The sequence below is a fragment of the Herpailurus yagouaroundi genome, unplaced genomic scaffold (assembly GCF_014898765.1).
Source record: "Herpailurus yagouaroundi ecotype Mexico unplaced genomic scaffold, PumYag 159, whole genome shotgun sequence".
In the NCBI taxonomy this organism is placed as follows: Eukaryota; Metazoa; Chordata; class Mammalia; order Carnivora; family Felidae; genus Herpailurus; species Herpailurus yagouaroundi.
This window is the reverse complement of record NW_024412400.1, coordinates 77,940,139-77,960,189: the sequence shown is the minus strand read 5'-3', so window position 1 is coordinate 77,960,189 and position 20,051 is coordinate 77,940,139. Positions and strand designations below refer to the sequence as shown.

Below are 20,051 nucleotides of genomic sequence, written 5' to 3'. Positions count from 1 at the left end.
AGGCTCACTCGGCACACCAAGGGGATAGTCGGTCTGGGAGTTAACAGCAGGAAGTAACTACTTGGCACTTGGTTTAGAAAAAGAAAATGATCTGAAAGTTAAGATGAGAAAAGGAGACTATGTGGATTGGGAATTTATAAAGAATCCTGACTGATAGGACTGATAAGAAAGGCTTCATTAAAGGCAGTTATAAAAAGAAGCTGTATGGTGTTCCCTGTCTTGTATCATTCATGAAAATGGAAATGCGTCAACATCTATCGTAAACAGTTTCTGTTAAGACTCAGTCTCCCTTCAAAGCCAGAGTTTAGTACTACTGTGTTTTTCTAAGGTTTCTTCTGGGCTAAGTCATGTACAAATGGAGCCCTACTGGAGAGCCCCCCACCCCACATCCTTTTCCTGATATCACAGCCAGGTTTATATGACGCTTGAGGAAAGCATGTTGCCTAGACTCACTGAGGCTTTTCGAAAGCAAATCTGTCATGTGGGCAGCCCTTATTGATTTATCTCATTTCACAAGCAGGAGCTTTTATTACTTTATTGCCACTGCCTCAGGCCTAAGCACAGGCTGTGCAGCTGCAGGTAAACCTGGTTATGACCCTTTATAAAGCTGTTATTGAATCTTCTGCTCTCCTACCAGTGGTAAAGACAACGATGAACAGATGGTAAAGGGCCCCTGCTTTCGTACTTAATAGAAAAACTAATATTAATCCAAAATGCTCATAAATGTCAAGTAGCCAGGTCGCACCAGAGGCCTGTGGTGGCCTTGAGCCTCCCTCGGCTGACTGGACAGCTTTGTTTCTTCAGGAAGTACTTCCTTCCACTCCACCTTGAAATCCCCCAGCATTCCCTGAACTCTGAATGTTCTATTCTCTGATGTTCTAGGACCGATTCTGTTCTGTGTGTGCACTTGGGCCTCAGGACACACAGCCTGCAGCCTTGGTTTTCTTAACCTGCTGGTTGTATAACTTTGGCCATCCCTACTCTTTGTTAAAGTCAGGAAGATACCAACTCCTCGAAAAGGCTGTAAGACGTTGTCATGGGGGGAGCTTGAAGGGTGAAGCGGAGGAGGAAGCTGTTTGGGACGTAATTGTAGGCAGCTGTGTGGCTGAGTAGTGCACTCTGGGTAATTATCCATAATATCCATTACACTGTGCATGGAAATTGTGGTTTTAGAACTGCGTTTTGGCAGGCCCCCTAATCAAATGTCTTTTGATAGTCATCCAGCTTAGCACCCTCTCAATTATGACTGACTCGGCTTTAATCTGGAGCCATTTTAACTGTGAATCTGCATTAATGAATATTTTGGGGGGTAGGGTTGTTTGTTGAACATGTGGCAGATAACTGATGCCATGGGGAGGTTTAAAAGGATGGGCTGCTAGAAAGAGCCGCTCCTTGTGCTGTGGCTTGCTCTCTCTTGAAAAGGGAGGAAAAGAAATGTGAGTCTTTTAACTCTTTCAGCCTCCGTCCTCAAGAGGCATGTTATCGAAGTAATGAATGGAAAAAATGAAAGAAAGAGCTGCTGACAAGCTATTGCCTGCTCCCCTTCCCCCAGAAATGGGGCAGCCCTCATTTCCACAGCCTTCAGTGTGCCGTATCATGCCTTACTGTGGAAGGAGCAGCACTGGGGAGGGCTATTGAATCACAGGGCCCTGGCCAAAGAGGATGAGTCAGTAACTATGGCTACCAGAGCTGCTTCAAAGTCAGCGCATATGCACAACCTCTCTCCAGTAAGCTATTGCATATGCAAGTGACAGCAAGGAGAGGCCAAGGCTGAAGTTGGAGAATGTTCAAGAGTTAGTTTCCACCACCGAATACAGTTAAGACGTTGAGGCTGGGCTTCTTTTGTAAGGCCCCCTGTGTCACTTGACGGCTCATAGTACTTCAAGGACAGCTTTATGGTGTCATTGCTTTTGAACAGGGTAGAAAGACCTGAATTGGTTTAGCAGGTTTCCCTTTTACCACTATTTCTTCCGGCTTAAAGTGTTGTATCTTCTCTAACCAAGGGATGGATTTTTGCTTAATTGTGCCTTTTTGGCTATTTCAAAGATGGAGTTGAATGGGTGCAGTATGGGGAAGGGAGAGCCAGGGACATCGTGTTTGCCATAGGGGCGTGAGGCAAACAAATGGAAAGTTAACTTTCACATGGTCTGTTGCAAGGCAGAGGGGAATCATGGCTATTGAATTATTCTAATGTAATTAGGACAGACGCATTCTTCCTTGCTTATCAGATCATTTCTGATATTTTTTTAAAGGTCAGCTTAGAATCCTGACTTCAGAAGATGTTGCTTTCATTCTGCCCAAATACTTTAAGGAAATAACTTTAAGTGAAATGCGTTTTTTATGACCCACTTTCCCGTTCGCAGTCTTCCTACTTCCCATTTTGTGTGTAACATCTGGTTTTTTAAAGATCAAAGGAATACAGTTATTTTGTTTGTTTGTTTTTTTAAGTTTCCAAAAGCGATCTCAAATTTTCAAAACATGAACCCCTGGTTTACATACACTTAAAGACCTCTGAGGAGACTCATGTTTCTGGAGTTATTCTTCTCCTTCTCCTTGGACAGTCATCCTTACAGGTAGGGTTTGGATGTTGAGATACTTGAGAACAGAAGTTGCTTGGCTGTCCTGATGATTGGGAAAGCCTACTAGGAAGTTTTCTTGCTGTAAGGCTTCTTCGCCCAAAGCTCCGGTTACATCCCCATCACTGCACCTCAGGTGGCCTGGGTTGGGTATAATGCACTTCATAACTGTTTGGGAAGCCCTGTTAATTTTTCATTAAGTGGATAATGGTGCTGCATGTCTTAATGTCCATTCTGTAAGTCCGCTGGGAGCAGGGGATTGGATGGCAGTGGGCTGGAATGATCCGGTTCCCCCTTACTCCATGAGCTGCAGTAAGTAAACAGCTCCCAGCCCCTCGCCAATCTTATTAGAATTGAACTTTTGCTCTGCTGGCCCATTAGCAACTCACTAGTGTGTTTCTAATGTTTCAAGAATGACCACTCTAATTATTCCTTATTGACTGCTACAGAAGCCATAGCACTTAATGGCAACATGTTAATGGTCTATGGGTATTGGTCAATAATTCATATGTGGAGAAACACTAGAGAGCCTGCTTCCTCTGGGACCTTAGCCAAGCCCTCTGCAATCTTAAAGTGCTAGGATTCTTCCACCTCTAGATCTCACCTCTTAGCAGTTGTGACTAAATCATCACCTTTGTTGAACATCTGGTCTTGAGGGAATTAAGTGATTTTGCTTCCAGGTCAGGGAAATGGATCATTGACCAAAGCAGTCAAATTACAGAACTGGCTCTCCTGGGATTGGGAGAAAACCACCAGGCCCAGGGAATGAGTTTCCATTGCTCTCTGTCTTCCTGTCTCTTTAGGTTGCTCGGCGTTGGGGCATCCAGAAGAACCGGCCAGCCATGAACTATGACAAGCTCAGCCGTTCTCTACGCTATTACTACGAAAAGGGCATCATGCAGAAGGTGAGCAATGATGAGAGACACCTAGACCGCTCTGACCACTTTCAAAGAAAATGCCGAGGGCTTCCATAATAAGACTGTTTATAATGGCTGGGAGAAAATGTCAGCCTCATAAGTGATTCTGCTGTAGGAAAAAAATCTTGGAAAAGCAAACTTAAGATAAGAGTCAAATGAGATATAAAGAGCACTCTTAATGCTCTTGGGTACACAGAAACCAGAGGTTGCATGTGGAGCACGCTATGGGAAAATTAGGCTCCTCTGCTTTATTTAAACTGCCTCTAATTACAAAAATGTCCAGAAACTTAGGCCAACTATTACATCCATAGTACATGAGTACATCAGGGAATCAACTTGAAGGTCTTTACTCCCGTAAGTGCTGAGTTGAAATCTTTAGTTGTCAAAACACCTAGACCTCTAAATATCTTGATTTAATTCTTTTTTTAATATAATTTATTGTCAAATTGGCTTACATACAACACCCAGTGCTCATCCCAACAAGTGCCCTCCTCAATGCCCATCACTCATTTTCCTCTCTCCCCCACTCCCCCATTGACCTTCAGTTTGTTCTCTGTATTTAAGAGTCTCTTGTGATTTGCCTCCCTCCCTCCCTCCCTCTCTGTTTGTAACTATCTTTTTCCCCTTCCCCTTCCCCTCCCCCATGGTCTTCTGTTAAGTTTCTCAAGATCCACATATGAATGAAAACATATGGTATCTGTCTTTCTCTGACTGACTTATTTCACTCAGCATACTACCTTCCAGTTCCATCCACATTGCTGCCAATGGCATGATTTCATTTTTTCTCATTGCCAAGTAGTATTCTGTTGTAATATAAACCACATCTTCTTTATCCATTCATCAATTGATGGACATTTAGGCTCTTTCCATAATTTGAATATTGTTGAAAGCGCTGCTGTAAACATTGGGGTACATGTGCCCCTATGCATCAGCACTCCTGTATCCCTTGGGTAAATTCCTAGCATTGCTATTGCTGGATCATAGGGTAGTTCTATTTTTAATTTTTTGAGGAACCTCCACACTGTTTTCCAGAGCAGCTGCAGGTTTAATATTCTCAATAGTGTTAGAGGAATAAGGAAATCCTGTTTCTCTCTCCAAACCTATAGAAACTGGAACTCAAGTTAAAAACCCAAGGTTTATAAAATGGCAGCAGAATCACTTGGTAGCAAGTTGTTTGCAGAATAAAGGATGAAATGTATTTTGAGGAAGCCAGCACAAAATACTTATTGGGGTGGCCGGTGAGAGGACCACAGTCTGAAAATCCTGTGGATAGGCAGAAGATGGCAATGGCAGATCACTGGTTCATCATTCGTAGCCACCATATTTTATGCTGTGCTATAACCCAGACTCTAACATTTACACGTTGCGGCAGTCTGGTGGTGGCCGATAAGATGCACTTGGCAGAAGCATATGGCCATTGCTGTTGAGAACCTGGCTATGCTGAAGCCAGGTTTATCTTTCTCGTGGGCAGGTGGTAATGTGACCCCATATTCCTCTCACCAGCTTAACAAATATTAAACAGCTTTTCATTGTCTTCTGGATAAAGACGTAAAGTAAAGATAAAAATAAAGTCTTACGGTATTTTAGTGCTTCATATAGACTATAAGGCTATTCCCAGTCTGGGCACCATCACCTAACATCTGTTTCCTTACCTGCATTTGACCTCTGTCACTTGCACAGCCATCTTTCTTTTAATTAATGTAGTATTTGTTTACCAGAGAATACAGATCACATGCATGTAAGTCATCAAACATATTAAAAAATGAAAAAAACCACATTAAACTATCATCCTATTTAAGAATTAGAACATTCCTAGTCCCTTCATTGCCTGGCCAGCCAATAATCACCTTAACACTCCAAGAATCTGAAGTCCTCGGGTTGGGTCCCTTTCCTGCTTCCAGCAGCACCTACATGTATCTCTATCATGGCCCTTGTCTCTTTTTTCTAAGTTACTCATTACTAGTCAGTATCCCTCACTTGTCTATATGAAGTCTCACAGTGCAAGCTCCTTTGGGACAGGGCTGAGGGTTTCACTTCAGTGCTTGGCACAGCGTTGATAGAGACTCTAGGATGAGCAATCACTCTATTCTACTTCCCCTTTTTGTAAAGTGTGCAATTCAGTGGTTTTTTAATATATTCACAGTTGTGCAACTATCACCACAATCAATTTTAGAACATTTTATCACCCCAGAAAGAAACCCTAAACCCATTAGCAATCACTTTCCGCTTTCCCCCAAACTTTACACATACACATACTCCTCTCCCCCGCCACCATTTTAATGTTAATACTATCAGGTGGAATCCTAAATTCAGGAAGATGAGCTATTATTCCTTTGCTGTTTCCAACTCCAGATCCAATCTGGAACTTGAACTAGTTGTCCCTATGACTAGGTCCTTGTTTTTTAAGGAAGTAGAAGAGAACTTCATTTCTGAGAATAAAACAGGCAAAGAGTAAAGGAAGGCACAGGGAATGAACTTGAATGGGTTCAGATCCTAACACTCCCATTTATTAGTTGTACGCTTTGTATTAACCTCCCAAAGACTCTATTCCCAATAAAAATGGAGATGAAAAATGTTGCAGCAATTTCACAGGGTAATTTATGGGAAAATGTTCCAGAGATGGTAATGCACTATCCAGTCAGTGTAAGGGATTTTTGTTGTATTGGTCATATGTCCCATGAGTAAATGAGAACTAATTAAAGATGAATGATAGCATGCCCATGTGGGGAGAAATTTTAAAAAGCTATAGTCCCATACCCTCAATTCTTGAAAGGGAAAATTGAGGTTCACAGAGGTTAAGACTCATTAGTAACTGAACCAGGATAGGAAGCTATCAAGTCCTGGCCCCTGATCTTATGTTGTTTCCACTATGCCCTCCTGCCTCACTCTTCTACATACATGTACTGGCTTTTGAGGGAGGGAATCCAAGATTTAGTGTAAATCTATAGCTTAAAAAATCTAAATAGGGATGATTAATTGTGTACATCTGCCACCCTTAAGTCTTGCTTTGGTGAAGATCCTAACTGTCCAGTTTCATACATAGCCCCTAACTCCTAGTGTTTAAGTTCCAAAGAACGTTGGTGCAGACAGCCATGTTCTGGTGACTAGACAGAAGTATCACCATAAAATAAGCTTTTAGGCCTTATTAGGATAATTCTTTTTTTTTTTAGCTTTATTTATTTATTTTCAGTAAGAAAGAGAGACAGCGTGAGTGTGGGAGAGACAGAAAGGGAAAGAGAGCATCTTAGGCAGGTTCCATGCCCAGCGTTGAGCCCAACGTGTGGCTCAATGCAGGGCTCGATCTCACGACCGTGAGCTCATGACCTAAGCCAGAATCAAGAGTCGGACACTTTACTGCCTGAGCCACCCAGGCACCCGAGACCTATTAGGATAATTCTATTACCTCTACAACCTGCCTCTGTAGCCACAGATTTGTTAAACCCAAGATTTGGAAGCAAAGGCATATCTCTGCAATTAAAAAGAGATTTTATGGGGCGCCTGGTGGCTTAGTTGGTTAAGCGTCCGACTTCGGCTCAGGTCACGATCTCACAGTTCATGGGTTCCAGCCCCACACTGGGCTCTGTGCTGACAGGTTAAAGCCTAATGCCTGCTTCGGATTCTGTGTCTCCCGTCTCTCTGCCCTTCCTCCTCTCTCTCTCTCTCTCTCTCTCTCTCTCTCTCTCTCTCTCAAAAATAAATAAAGATTTTAAAAAATTCAAAAAAAGATTTTACAATCACAACAGAATGACCGAAGGGCAGGATTAAACTCAATCTTTTGAATTTTTGAGCCTAAAATGTTTATTTTATCAGTAATTTTAGCTGCCTTCCCTTGCCCCTTTGCATTACCCAAGTGAAGCGCATTATCAGGTTTGATTTTGAGTGGTATGTGTCTTCTTGTGCCGATGCTAAACAACCAGCAGAGAACAGGTGATCCCATTGACCTAGATGGCTCCTCGAAGTGCATTGTGAGGCCTTTGAGTCAAGACCTTTTGGTTCTAATGTTATCATGCATAAAATTCATTAAAAGGTCGTTAGCAGTTCTTCAGTGTAGCAGAACCATGGAATGCATAATGTAAAACCACAGGTAAGCCAAAAAGCAACTCTACTTGGCTTTAGGACAAATTTAAGTTCCCACGTAGGCTCTCTGATCAAATTCCTAGCCCTTCAGAATAACAAAGCTGTAGGGTGAAGACTGTGAGCCTTGGAGGTAACGGAAAACGTGGTCCCTGTGCTGCATTTAACTTTTCAATCCCCCTTGTAACACTAAGCACCAGCCTCATTGTAAGCTTTCTTCCTAGGTAATGAGTATAACACAGTGAGAGTTCTCTAAAAGAACTTATCTAGGGGAGCCTAGGTGGCTGCGTCAGTTAAGCGTCCGACTCTTGATTTTGGCTCAGGTCTCCATCTCATGGTTCCTGATTTAGAGCCTCATGTCCGGCTCTGCACAACAGCGTGGAGCCCACTTGGGATGCTCTCTCTGTCCCTTCCCAACTCACGCACACTCAGTCTCTCCCTCTCTCTCAAAATAAATAAATAAACTTAAAAAATTGTTTAAATAAAAGCCTTGGGGTTCCTGGGTGGCTCAGTCAGTTAAGCATCCGACTCTGGATTTCGGCTCGGGTCATGATCTCACAGGTTCATGGGATCCAGCCTCACGCCAGGCTCTGCAGCACAGAGCCTGCTTGGGATTCTCTCTCTCCCTCTCCCTCTCTCAAAAACAAATTAAAAAGCATTTAAAAAATTAAAGAGCCTATCAAATAAATAAAATAGCCTATCTAGTGTGATCTTGAAATTCGGGTATCTTCTTTTTCAAGCGCCGAGCTGTGGTGTCAACCCAACGCTTGGCAGCTAACAGGTCCCCAAGATTTATCAAAGTAAATCTGAATGATTTGGACAATCAACTACTAATGAGCCTCCTTTGGTCCCTGGCTCCTTGAGAACTTGATGACGTTCAATTATCTCATTACCCTACCTTTGGTTCCCATCCTCCCCGCCCCCCATGCCCTGTTCCAGCTGGGCCTTATAAAGCGTGTTTTCTCTCTCAGGTGGCTGGGGAGCGATACGTCTATAAATTTGTCTGTGACCCGGATGCCCTTTTCTCCATGGCCTTCCCTGACAACCAGCGTCCGTTCCTGAAGGCAGAGTCTGAGTGTCACCTCAACGAGGAGGATACCCTGCCACTGACCCACTTTGAAGACAACCCGGCTTACCTCCTGGACGTGGATCGCTGCAGCAGCCTCCCCTATGCCGAGGGCTTTGCTTACTAAGTTTCTGAGCGGCTAAGCGGCCAAACCCTAGAGCTAGCAGTTCCCATTCAGGCAAATGAGGGCAGTGGTTTTGTTTGTGTTTTTGGCTGTTCCTAAAGCTTGCCCTTTGAGTATTATCTGGAGAACTCAAGCTGTCTCTGGATTGGCACCCTTAAAGACCGATACCTTGGCTGGGGAGTGGGGACAGGGAGGGGCGGAGAAACCACCAAAAGGCTGGTGCCTCAGCTCTGACCCTGACAAGGTTTCTGGGAAGAGATTGAAATGGAGCCTCCTTCCCATGGACAATATATGCAAAGCAATACCTTGTTCAGGTTAGTGCCCACAAACCAGGACGGAGTGTGTGACAATCTGCATTGATCACGGACTACTAATTGCCTTTACGTAGAAGGGCTCTGATTTGCACAATTTATTGAACAAGGAATGACAAACCTGTAGAAGAGTAGGTAGGCTACGAAGTCGGGGAGGCTCAAACCATGAAGGGTTAAAAATGGATCTTAAAATCTGGAGAGTTCTTCTAGCTCAATCTGAAATGTTTCCCCCTTGGTCTAGAAAGAAGGATGGGGGCGGGGGGGAAGTCAGAACAGCTGTTACCCACTCCATGGTTCTCAAATAATAAACCATTGCTACTCTTGGGAACCTTCTAGCCATGTGGTCACCAAGTAGAACAAGCCCCCTTTCTCTTCCCAGTCACACGGCCGTGTGTGGATGGCTTTCATTTCAGAAGGGTGATTTACACTTTTGACAGTATTTTGTTTTGCTTTGATTCGGGGGATTGTTTTGTTTTGGTGGTTGTTTTGGAAAAACAGTTTATAAACTGATTTTTGTAGTTTTGGTATTTAAAGCAAAAAAAAAAAACAAACCTTTTGGTAACTGCGCACTGCGTCCTTTAGCAGGGCGGTGCCGACCGATGAAGACGCTGCAGCTTGAAAGGGGCTTTGCTGGGGGCTTGCCCTTAGCAGTGTCCAAGCCCACTTTATTGCCTGCTTTGTGCTTTCTGCACCAGACAGCCTGACAGAACATTTGCACCTGAGTTGTACATTTTTGAGGTGTGCAGGGCAGCCTGGACACCCCGCTGAGATTCTATGTGTATAGTTCCCCGCGTTCTCTAACACGCCCTCTCTGGAAAGCATATGTACATAATACATATCATGTCCATTTGAAACCTGGCCACCTGGTGGGAACCCTGGGGGTTTCTCCCTGGGCGTGACTGATGACAATTTCCATTTCATTCGTCTGTTTTGTTTCCTTCTTTTTTTTTTTTTCCTTTAATCCTTGGACTTTAAACCCTGCATATGATTCGATAGGGTTTCAGATGTACGTGTGACACTGACAGGTAAAAACAGTGCTAGCGTTTTAGTTTCTTGCCACCTTCAAAAAAAAAAAAAAAAAGCTATTCTGATTGCTGTATTATATTGGAAAAGTTTTAAACAACCCAGCTAAAGCTATGTGAAAGTTGGCCTCGAAGTAGAGGAAAAGTTCTTAGGAGGTGGTGGTACCTTGCTACCTGCCCTGCTGGTAGGATTCCGTGCTCCCCACGGCACTCAGCACGTCAGGAACGACTGCTGTTCTTCATACGGGGAAGACCGTGCCGACATGGTGAGCGGAAGAAACAGGCTTTGATTTGTTTTCCTACGAATGGGGTGCACTACCGTCTCAAACAGTCCCCCTTAAGACCAGCAGCATGTCTGTGAAGAGGGTCCTAGGGATAAAGGGGTGCGTTTTACAGCTCTGAAAACAGGAGGTTTTCCTCTATTGGAAGCTAATTAGCCCACAAAGGTATTGAACCTCTAGCTTGGGCCTTAATTAGCATTGTACTCTCATCAAAGGACTCTTTCCAAACCATATTTATAGCTCTCTAACCTCCACATAGTCTATATATAGATGCATATTTTACCCCCAGCTGGCTAGAGATTTATTTGTTGTAAATGCTGTATAGGATTTGTTTTTTCTTTCTTTACTTATCCTGGTTTGGGTTTTCTTTTTTTGATGAATTTACGCTGTCTTAGCAAGTATGAAAATAACCCTCTGTAGCCCGAGCTCCCCTCTCCCCAGCTGTAACTGCGTGGCCTGTGCTGTCACGGGACCTAGGATGGCGGCATCACCGTTGCATTCCCATCGGACTCATGCACCTCCCGGATGGTTTTGGTTTTTTTATTTGTTTTGTTGTTTTATTTTTGCTTCTTTTCCAGAGTGTGGAAAGTCTACAGTGCAGAAAGGCTTTAACCTGCCAGTTGATTTGAAATACTTTCCCCTGCGCAGGGCCGTATGCATCCTGCCAAGCTGCGTTATATTCTGTACTGTGTACAATAAAGAAGTTTGCTTTCAGTTTACCGGGTGCCTGAAACCTGCCTCTTTCTTGCCCTCGGTGGTCTAATTTTTTTTTTTAAGTTCATTTATTTATTTTGAGAGAGTTCAGTGAAGGCGTAGAGAGAAGGGGAGAGAGAGAATCCCAAGCAGGCTCCACACCAGCAGCACTGAGCCTGACACAGGACTCAAACACGAGAACTGGGAGATCATGACCTGAGCCAAAACCAAGAGTTGGATTCTAAACCGACTGGGCGACCCAGGTGCCCTTCAGTGTTCTAGTTTTAAAGCAAGCAGAAGCCACCTGGCTTCCTCTCTCTCTCTCTCTCTCTCTCTCCCTCCCCCCCCCCCATCCATTACCCCCCCCCTCAGATATTTAGAGAGGAATTAAAGGAACAGTCACCTGGAACTAGTGCACAGTGCTCTTTGGCCTCACCTCCCCTCTTAAACTGTGGCTAAAAATTCGAGCTGAAGGAGTAGGAGGTAGAGAAGTCCTCTTCCCAGCCAGTGGTGAGCTGAGACCACCCCACCCCCTCAAGCCCACCTACCTGCCAACTCTTAGTAACAATTTTTTTTAATGTTTATTTACTTTTGAGAGCGAGAGACAGACCGAGTGTGACCGGAAGAGGGGCAGAGAGAGAGGGAGACACAGAATCCGAAGCAGGCGCCAGGCTCCGAGCTGTCAGCACAGAGCCTGCACGAGGCTTGAACCCACAAACCATGAGGTCATGACCTGAGCCCAAGTCGGACGCTTAACTGACTGAGCCACCCAGGCACCCCTCTTAGTAACAATTTTTTAAAGTGTAGCTCATGTTTGGACCCTGGGTTGTGTGAAAGATTACTAACCAGGCTAGGACTAGGGGTTCCAGAGTGATTCTAGCTCAGCCCCTTGGATACATACTTCAAAAAACAGTAAGAACCTAAGAAATTCTTACATACTAATTTTCCCCCAACAAGCTTTGATCTTAAGAAGTGAAATTGTTCCTAATTTTAAAATCAGGCTGTTCCCTTGGAAATTACAACAAAAACTTAGGAAGTTTTTTTTTAGCCTGGTTTTTTTTTTTTTTTTTTTTCTGTTATTGTTGTTTGTTTTTAGCCGTGCAGCAGTAAGAATTTTTCTTCCAAGTTTGTCTCCTTCTTGTGGGCATATATCGCTTGGGGAAAGTGTGGAAGAAAAATACAGTCTGCAGACTGTGTGCAGTGCTAGGCCCCGTGGTGTTCTTGTTTCACTCTCTTTTCTGTACCTTCATGGGGCTTTTCAAGACTCCTGTTACCGTAGAGGAATAAGTAGAGCCTTTTTCCAGGCCTATAACAGAAGCCTTTCTGTAAGTTTATCTGCTATCTTTCTTCCACTGTTTTACAAGCCCTTAAGTGGAGAAACATCTGAGACTGAATCGGTGCACAGCCGCTTGAATCGGAGCTTGTGAGGAATGAATGCCTGCCACATAAACCCATTAGCTTCGACAGATTAAGAAAAGATGCTTGGGGAGAAGGCAGGGGAACCCAGGACAAAGGGAGCTCTGCCTCTCCGCTTCACCAAGATAAGGCTCTGACAATCAGCTCCCCGTTATTCACGGGCTCATTATCCAGCCTGGGCCCAGACCCAGATCGTTAACCTAATGTGGGAGGTCACCAAACACTGGGCCGCCCTTCCAGTGTCGGGCGCGAGGATAAGGAAGCCCAGAAAATGTGAAGTTTACTCTTCGTCGAGGTCCCCTTTCATGAGCCAAGCCAGGCAAACAATGCTCACTCAGTCGTTAGATGACAAAGAGGTAGTGTGAGGGCAAAAGAATGTGGTTATGGGAGCCAGAGTATGTGCAGAATCTAAATTCTAATGCAGCTGGGACAAATGTAAACTAATGTGGAGGAAAAACACTCATGTACCCAGACGGTTGGAAACCTTAGACAATCCGTTGCCCAGTGGTGCAGGTGGCTGGAGCTCAGTGTGCAGCCTCTGAAACACAAGCAAAAGGGAAAAAAAGCCATAAAAATCATCAGTTTTAATAATACATATATATGGAAGCATTGGTTTTATTTAGCCTAAGCGCACCGTACTTAAAATAGGCGGTGGGGGTGGGTGTGGCATACAGACAAGCCACTGTGTCCCCGTCCCAGCAGATACACTCCTGTCCCATACACTGGTCAGTGAGCAACCGACCAGCCTTTCTTTAGCTCCTCCAGTTTAAAACCTGGCTCTACACCCAGGCCTTGGTTTATTGACCTTGGCAGTGAACCTCAGATAGCTAACCTTTGAATGGCACTTTACAGTTTACAGAGCACTCTTTCATCCCCATTATCTTTTTGGCAGGCTTTCTTAAATGGTAACACTTTGTTGAAATTGAATCTGAAAATACGGCTGTTAGCCTCCCCAAGTACTTTCTTGGATTGTCCACAGTGGCTACTGTGGGAAAAGGGCTACACACAGGGGTTCTGGCCCAAGCTCTGGGATTGACTGGATTAACCAGATGATCTCAGGGGCGTCCTGGCCTAACTTCCCAGGTCAGGGAGGGCACTGATGAGCTGCTACTTCCAGAGCTCTTAGGAGATATGGGAGAAGGAGTTCCTTTGGGAATTCAAGGCCAAAGGATGCCTGGGAAACACAGGTGCACAGGTTTAACAGTTAAAGACATTCTCCAGTCATTCGGGAAGCTCTGAAGACTGCTGAGTCCACCGTTAAAGGTATATGTTTGTTCATTTCCCAGGCATCCACTGAATACCTACTAGATGCCAGGCACTGCTGGATACTAAAAATAAATGACTGAAGGTGGCATTTTGATATAAAGCCCTGTTCTTGACAACGATGATACATGCAATGACTCCTTAAATGCCCTACTCACCAGCTCACAGCTGCTCATACTTAAACACAACTGACACCATCTTATTCTGACCACATTGACCAGAGGCTGAGGTTGGGCCTTTATCTACTGCCACTGCTGGTGGAGGGTTGTTCCCAGGGATGTTAAGTCCTTGGTGTACCTCCTACCAGGAAGAGAAGAGGGTAAGCCCAGATGTCAATGAGCTGGGAGCTGTTTGCAGATGCAGTAATGCAGGTGGGCTGCGGGGACCTGAAGCAGGTGTCGTGATGGTTGCTATACCTATCTTCCACATTAGCAGGACTCTCCTGGATGACCTTGTTTCTTTGTCTCCATACTGAAGGTGAGTGATTCTTTGCTTCCATCATTCCGTTAACAAGCATATATCAAGCATCTTTTTTGTATACTGCAATAGACGCTTTGAGGTGGGGGTGGGGGTCCCACAGTGAAACCCACCCTCCCCTTAAACGGCTCACAGGCAAATGGGGAAAACATTTTTCTGCATGAAACTAGAATACAAGTTATAAGTTACTATTACTCATCCAATAAATAGTGCCTATTCTATGCCAGGCATCACTCTGGGACTAGTGGAAGGAAAAAAATAGGGACAAGTCTCTGCTCTCAGGGATCTTACATGTGGGGAAGAGGGTAAAAACAAATGAAGCAAGTAAGTGATGACATGCATTAGACAGTGGTAAGTACTATGGAAAAAAATAAAGCGTGAGAGGGAAATAGTGAATGGTAAGGTGCATGGGTTGCACTCACAGAGATATCAGGGAAGACCTCACAGTTGAGCAAAGACTTGAGAAGAGTAAAGTAGCCAGATGCATATCTGAAGCAAAAGCTTGTAGACAGAGGGAAGAGCACGTGAAAGGACTTGAAACTTGAATATACGTGGAATATTTATGGAAAATAGCAAGGCCTGTGACTCCAGATCAGAGTCACAGTGATGGGGTGTGTAGTAAGAAACAAAGGCAGCAAGGGGCACCTGGGTGGCTCAGTCGGTTAAGTGGCCGACTTTGGCTCAGGTCATGATCTCACGGTCCGTGAGTTCGAGCCCCGCGTCGGGCTGTGTGCTGACAGCTCAGATCCTGGAGCCTGTTTCAGATTCTGTGTCTTCCTCTCTCTGACCCTCCCCCATTCATGCTCTGTCTCTCTCTGTCTCAAAAATAAATAAACGTTAAAAAAAAAAAGAAACAAAGGCAGCAAGAATAAATTGTGGTTGTATTATCAAGGGCCATGTAGGCTTTTTAAGGACTCTGACATTTGCTCTATTCGTGTTTAGCTGTTAGAGGTTTTGAGCAGAGTCTTGACATAATCGGACTCCTGTTTTAAAGGCTCGCTCTGGCTGCTGAGTTGAAAATAGATGGTAGGAGAACAGGGGAGGAAGAACAGCCACGTAGTAGGCTAGACAGTAATCCAGATGAGGTGACATGGTGATTTGGTCCAGGGCACAAAGAGGCCATAGTCTAGATATATTTTGCACGTAGAGCCAATAGGTTTTAGATGTATAGAGTGGGAGAAAAAGAGGAGTCGGTTATGGCTTCAAAGTTTCTTGGTCCGAGCATTAAGGAAGTGTGAGATTGCCATTTACAGCTATTTATTGAGATAGAGGAGGAGAAATCGGGGGTTGGAGTGCGGGGAAGAACAGGTATCCTGTTTTGAACATATTAACTTTGAGGTGCCTATTAGAAATCCAGATGGGAGCATTGGTTTGGATATACGAGTCTAAAGTTCAGAAGAGAGATCCAAACTAGAGAAAGAAGTCATCAGTGTGTAAGAGAGTATATAAAGCTGAGCTGATGAGATCACTAAGGGAATATACCTAGATTAAAAGAAAAAGAAAAATTCACAAGAAAAGTTCAGGATGAAGAGGCTGAGGCGATGAAAAAGAACCATCAGAGGAGAAGGGAAAAAAGTGATTAGTCAAATAGTGATGATCAGAACGGTATTTCCAGGAGAAAAAAGAAATTAACATGGCTGATGCTTCTGATGTGTCAGTAGGGTGAGGACGGGGACTGAATTGGCAACCTGGAGGTCATAGGTTACTTGTGCATTTCCGCAGAGTGAAAGAAAGAGACAGAACTGAATAATACAATAATACAAGGGGGGTTAAGTTTATTCTCAGTTGGAGGCAGAGATCAGAGAAGTCTCCATGGATTCAGAATCCTGGGCTTGAGTTCAGCTCAGCCTCTCTCCCCAGTCTTTCTTTCCATTCGTTGACTCTCAAAGTCTGAAAGAGCCCTGGGTGGGCATCCCTCTCAGGTGTCTTGACCAGAAGGTACTGGGTGAGCCATTCAAGGATAAAGGAGGAAAGATTACTATGCCGTTACCACCATTTTTGGCATCCCTATGGGACCCTATTCTTGTTTTGTGCTCTTAAATTTCTTTTTTTGAAATGTTAACTGTTTTTAAATAACCTTTTTTTCATATTACACAATTAGCATATGTTCTTTGTAGAAAAACAGAAAAAAAAGACCTTAGCCCAAATTTAAAACTATTCTGAGAACTCCACCTAGAAATCACAGTTAAAACTTTATTGTACATCTTTCCACATGGCTTTTCTCGGTACTGTTATTTAATTATAAAAATAAGGTCATGCTATACAGTGAACACAGTTTTGTCACTTATTTTTCCACACTGTAGTTTGAACATCTTTCCAAATCTGGGAGTATTTAATCATTTTTAATGCCTGCATGGTGTTCCATAGTACATAAGTATTACAGCATTTTTGAGCAGTCCCCTTTGCTGGGAATTAAGGTACCATAAACATACATCCGAAACCAATCCAAGTGTTCTCCATCCTCAAAAATCAAACAAACAAACAAACAAACAAAAAATAAGAATTGGGGCTTTTTCTTGTGTTCCCAATTAATAACTAAGTACTAATTTTACCTTCTAGATATCTCTCAAATCCAGCTCTGTCACCTGTCATAACTCATCCGCAATCACCACTCACAGACTATTACCATCACCAACTAACACATCTCACCACGTCCATGCTTACCTCCTCCGACCCTTCTCCTTACTCTAGTCAGAGTGATGATTTGTAAGCCCAAGCCATTCCTTCACTTAAGCCTTTTCAATGACACCTACTAGAACACCTAAAATTTAAAAAGGCTACCACCACCAAATGTTGGCAAGAATACACTGCAGAGCGTGTGTAAAATGGTATGACTTCTTCGGAAAACTGGTGGTTTCTTATAAAGGTAAACATACATCCACTTTGTGATCTAGCAATTTTAGTCTTAGGTATTTACTCAAGAGAGATATAGACATGTATTCATAAAAAGACCTCTGTGAGAACATTTAGAGAAGCTTTATTCGCAACAGCCACCAAAAGCAACACAAATGTCCATGAAGAGAAGATGGGAAAAACAGGTTGTGGACTTTTCCAAAGAAGACATCCAGATGGCCAACAGACGCATGAAGAGAAGCTCAACATGACTCATTATCAGGGAAATACAAATCAAAACCACAATGAGATACCACGTCACACTGATTAGAATGGCTAAAATTAATAACTCATTTAATACTTTCTATTATATTATGAAAGGTTGAAAAGGATATAATCTCTAATTTATTGTAAATTCTTACATTTTATAATATGATTATTCCAATTTAACAATGGATTCTATATATGCTAGCAATTTAATTACCACCATCACTAAATTTTCATCATTCATTATCACCAAATTACACAATCTCTTCTTTCACAGACTTTTATGTCATTCTTTTATTTGTTTGTTTATTTACTCATATAAATTTTTTAATGTTTACTTATTTTTGAGAGAGAGAGAAAGACAGAGAGTGAGCAGGGGAGGGGCAGAGAGAGGGAGGCACAGAATCCAAAGTAGGCTCCAGGCTCTGAGCTGTCAGCACAGAGCCCTATGTGGGCTCGAACTCATGAACCACAAAATCATGACCTGAGCTGAAGTCCGAGGCTTAACCAACTAAGCCACCCAGGCATCCCATGTCATTCTTTTTTATCCTTAAATCCATATTTCCATGTACACCCCCCAAAAGAATTTTATCCTGATACAATATATTTTTATGTTTGGAAGTTGTTGTTGTTGTTTTTTTAATGTTTGTTTATTTCTTGAGAGAGAGACAGAGTGTGAGTGGGGGAGGGGCAGAGAGAGGGAGAGGAAGACACAGAATCTGAAGCAGGCTCCAGGCTCTGAGCTGTCAGCACAGGGCCCGACGTGGGGCTCGAACCCACAAGCTGTGAGATCATGACCTGAACCGAAGTCAGACACTTAACTGACTGAGTCACCCAGGTGCCCCTATGCTTGGAAGTTTTTACCCGCCTTTTAATCTTACTCTATCATACCTATTACAACAAATTGTTTTAAATAATTTCCTTTGGCAACAAGTCTTTAGATGTTAAAAATTATTCTGTATTGAGTGATTACTAAATTAATAGTTCACAATTTATCAAAACAACATAAATATATGTCCAAATCTGACAATAGATTTAAAGATGATTCAAACATAATCAAAGTTTCTTTTTTTTAGATTTTATTTATTTATTTATTTATTAAAAAATTTTTAAAGCATTTATTTATTTTTGAGAGAGAGAGAGGAGAGAGAGAGAGAGAGAGACGAAGCACAAGCAGGGGAGGGACAGAGAAAGAGAGGGAGGCACAGAATCCAAAGCAGGCTCCAGGCTCTGGGCTGTCAGCACAGAGCCCAATGCGGGGCTCAGACCCACAAACCATGAGATCGTGACCTAAGCCAAAGTCAGACGCCTAACTGACTGAGCCACTTAGGTGTCCCAAAGCTTAGGGGACTTTTAAAACTTGTCTAAACTCACACTGGTTATGTTTGAACCATGTTTAAATCTATTTGTAACAGCAGCTTAACTTACCCTAACTAATATGCCTTGTTCATTTAAACAAGTACTTAGGAATGGAATAAGCTGAGAATGCTTTTGTTTCTTTGTTTTTAATGTTTATTTATTTATATTGAAGGGCACCTGGGTGGCTCAGTCACTTAAGCATCTGACTTTGGCTTAAGTCATGATCTCACGGGTTCGTGGGTTCAAGCCCCACATCCAGGCCCATGCTGACAGCTCAGAGCCTGGAGCCTGCTTTGGATTCTGTGTCTCCCTCTCTCTCTGCCCCTCCCCCTCGCATGCTCTGTCTGCCTGTCTCTCTCTTTCTCTCTCAAATATAAAATATTTAAATTTTTTTTTCAACGTTTTTATTTATTTATGGGACAGACAGAGACAGAGCATGAACGGGGCAGGGGCAGAGAGAGAGGGAGACACAGAATCGGAAACAGGCTCCAGGCTCCGAGCCATCAGCCCAGAGCCTGACGCGGGGCCCGAACTCACGGACCGTGAGATCGTGACCTGGCTGAAGTCGGACGCTCAACCGACTGCGCCACCCAGGCGCCCCGTCAAATATAAAATATTTAAAAATTTTTATTTATTGTGAGAGTGAGAGAGATCGTGCACATGCAAGCATGAGTGGGGGACGGGTGGGGCGCAGAGAGATCAGGAGAGAGAGAATCCCAAGCAGGTTCCACACTGTCAGCGCAGAGCCTGATGTGGGTCTCAATCCCATGAACTATGAGACCACAACCTCAGCCAAACTGAAGAGTCAGATGCTTAAGTGACTGAGCCACCTAGAAGTCCAAGCTGTGTGTGTTTTTAGTAGAAATATCACTCCATTATTAGAAGTCCTCCCATGTTACATGCCAAAATTTCACATACTGTTATTCATCAGAAATTATTTTAAATGACCTACCAATTGACAATTCTATTAGGTCTTCCTTCAACTTCATTGACAACAAAAGATTAGAATCAATTTAACTTATAAAACCAGAAGTTACCAGTCACTAGAATCTAATCATTTCCTCAATTTCTGATAAGTACACCAAAAAAGTTCTTAACAAGACTTAGCTACCAAATGCTTCTACATCAGTTGTTCTCCAAGTGTGGATTCCCGACAAGTGCATCAGTATCATCTGGCAACTGGTTAGAAATGCATATTTTAGGCCCCACCCAGACCTACTGACTCAGAAATTCTGGGGATGAAACCAGTAGTCTGTGTTTTACCAAACAAGCTCTCTCAGCGATTCTGTTGCTGAAGTTTAAGAATCCCTACCATATGCTATACCTGTAATTCTTTCTCCTGGACTTGTATGTAATCTGATAGTTTCCAAAAG

General features: G+C 43.3%; 1 protein-coding gene across 1 annotated transcript in view; it reads left to right on the top strand.

Annotated features, from left to right (window-relative positions):
• ETV5 (ETS variant transcription factor 5) overlaps nt 1–11,090 on the top strand; it is a 60,895-nt gene extending 49,805 nt beyond the window's left edge. The window contains exons 12-13 of the mRNA XM_040481017.1: nt 3,380–3,481; nt 8,539–11,090. Of these exons, the coding sequence (XP_040336951.1) occupies nt 3,380–3,481; nt 8,539–8,760 (324 nt within the window). The 3' untranslated portion in view covers nt 8,761–11,090. The remainder of the gene's footprint in view (nt 1–3,379; nt 3,482–8,538) is intronic.
• Nucleotides 11,091–20,051: the final 8,961 nt, after the last annotated feature.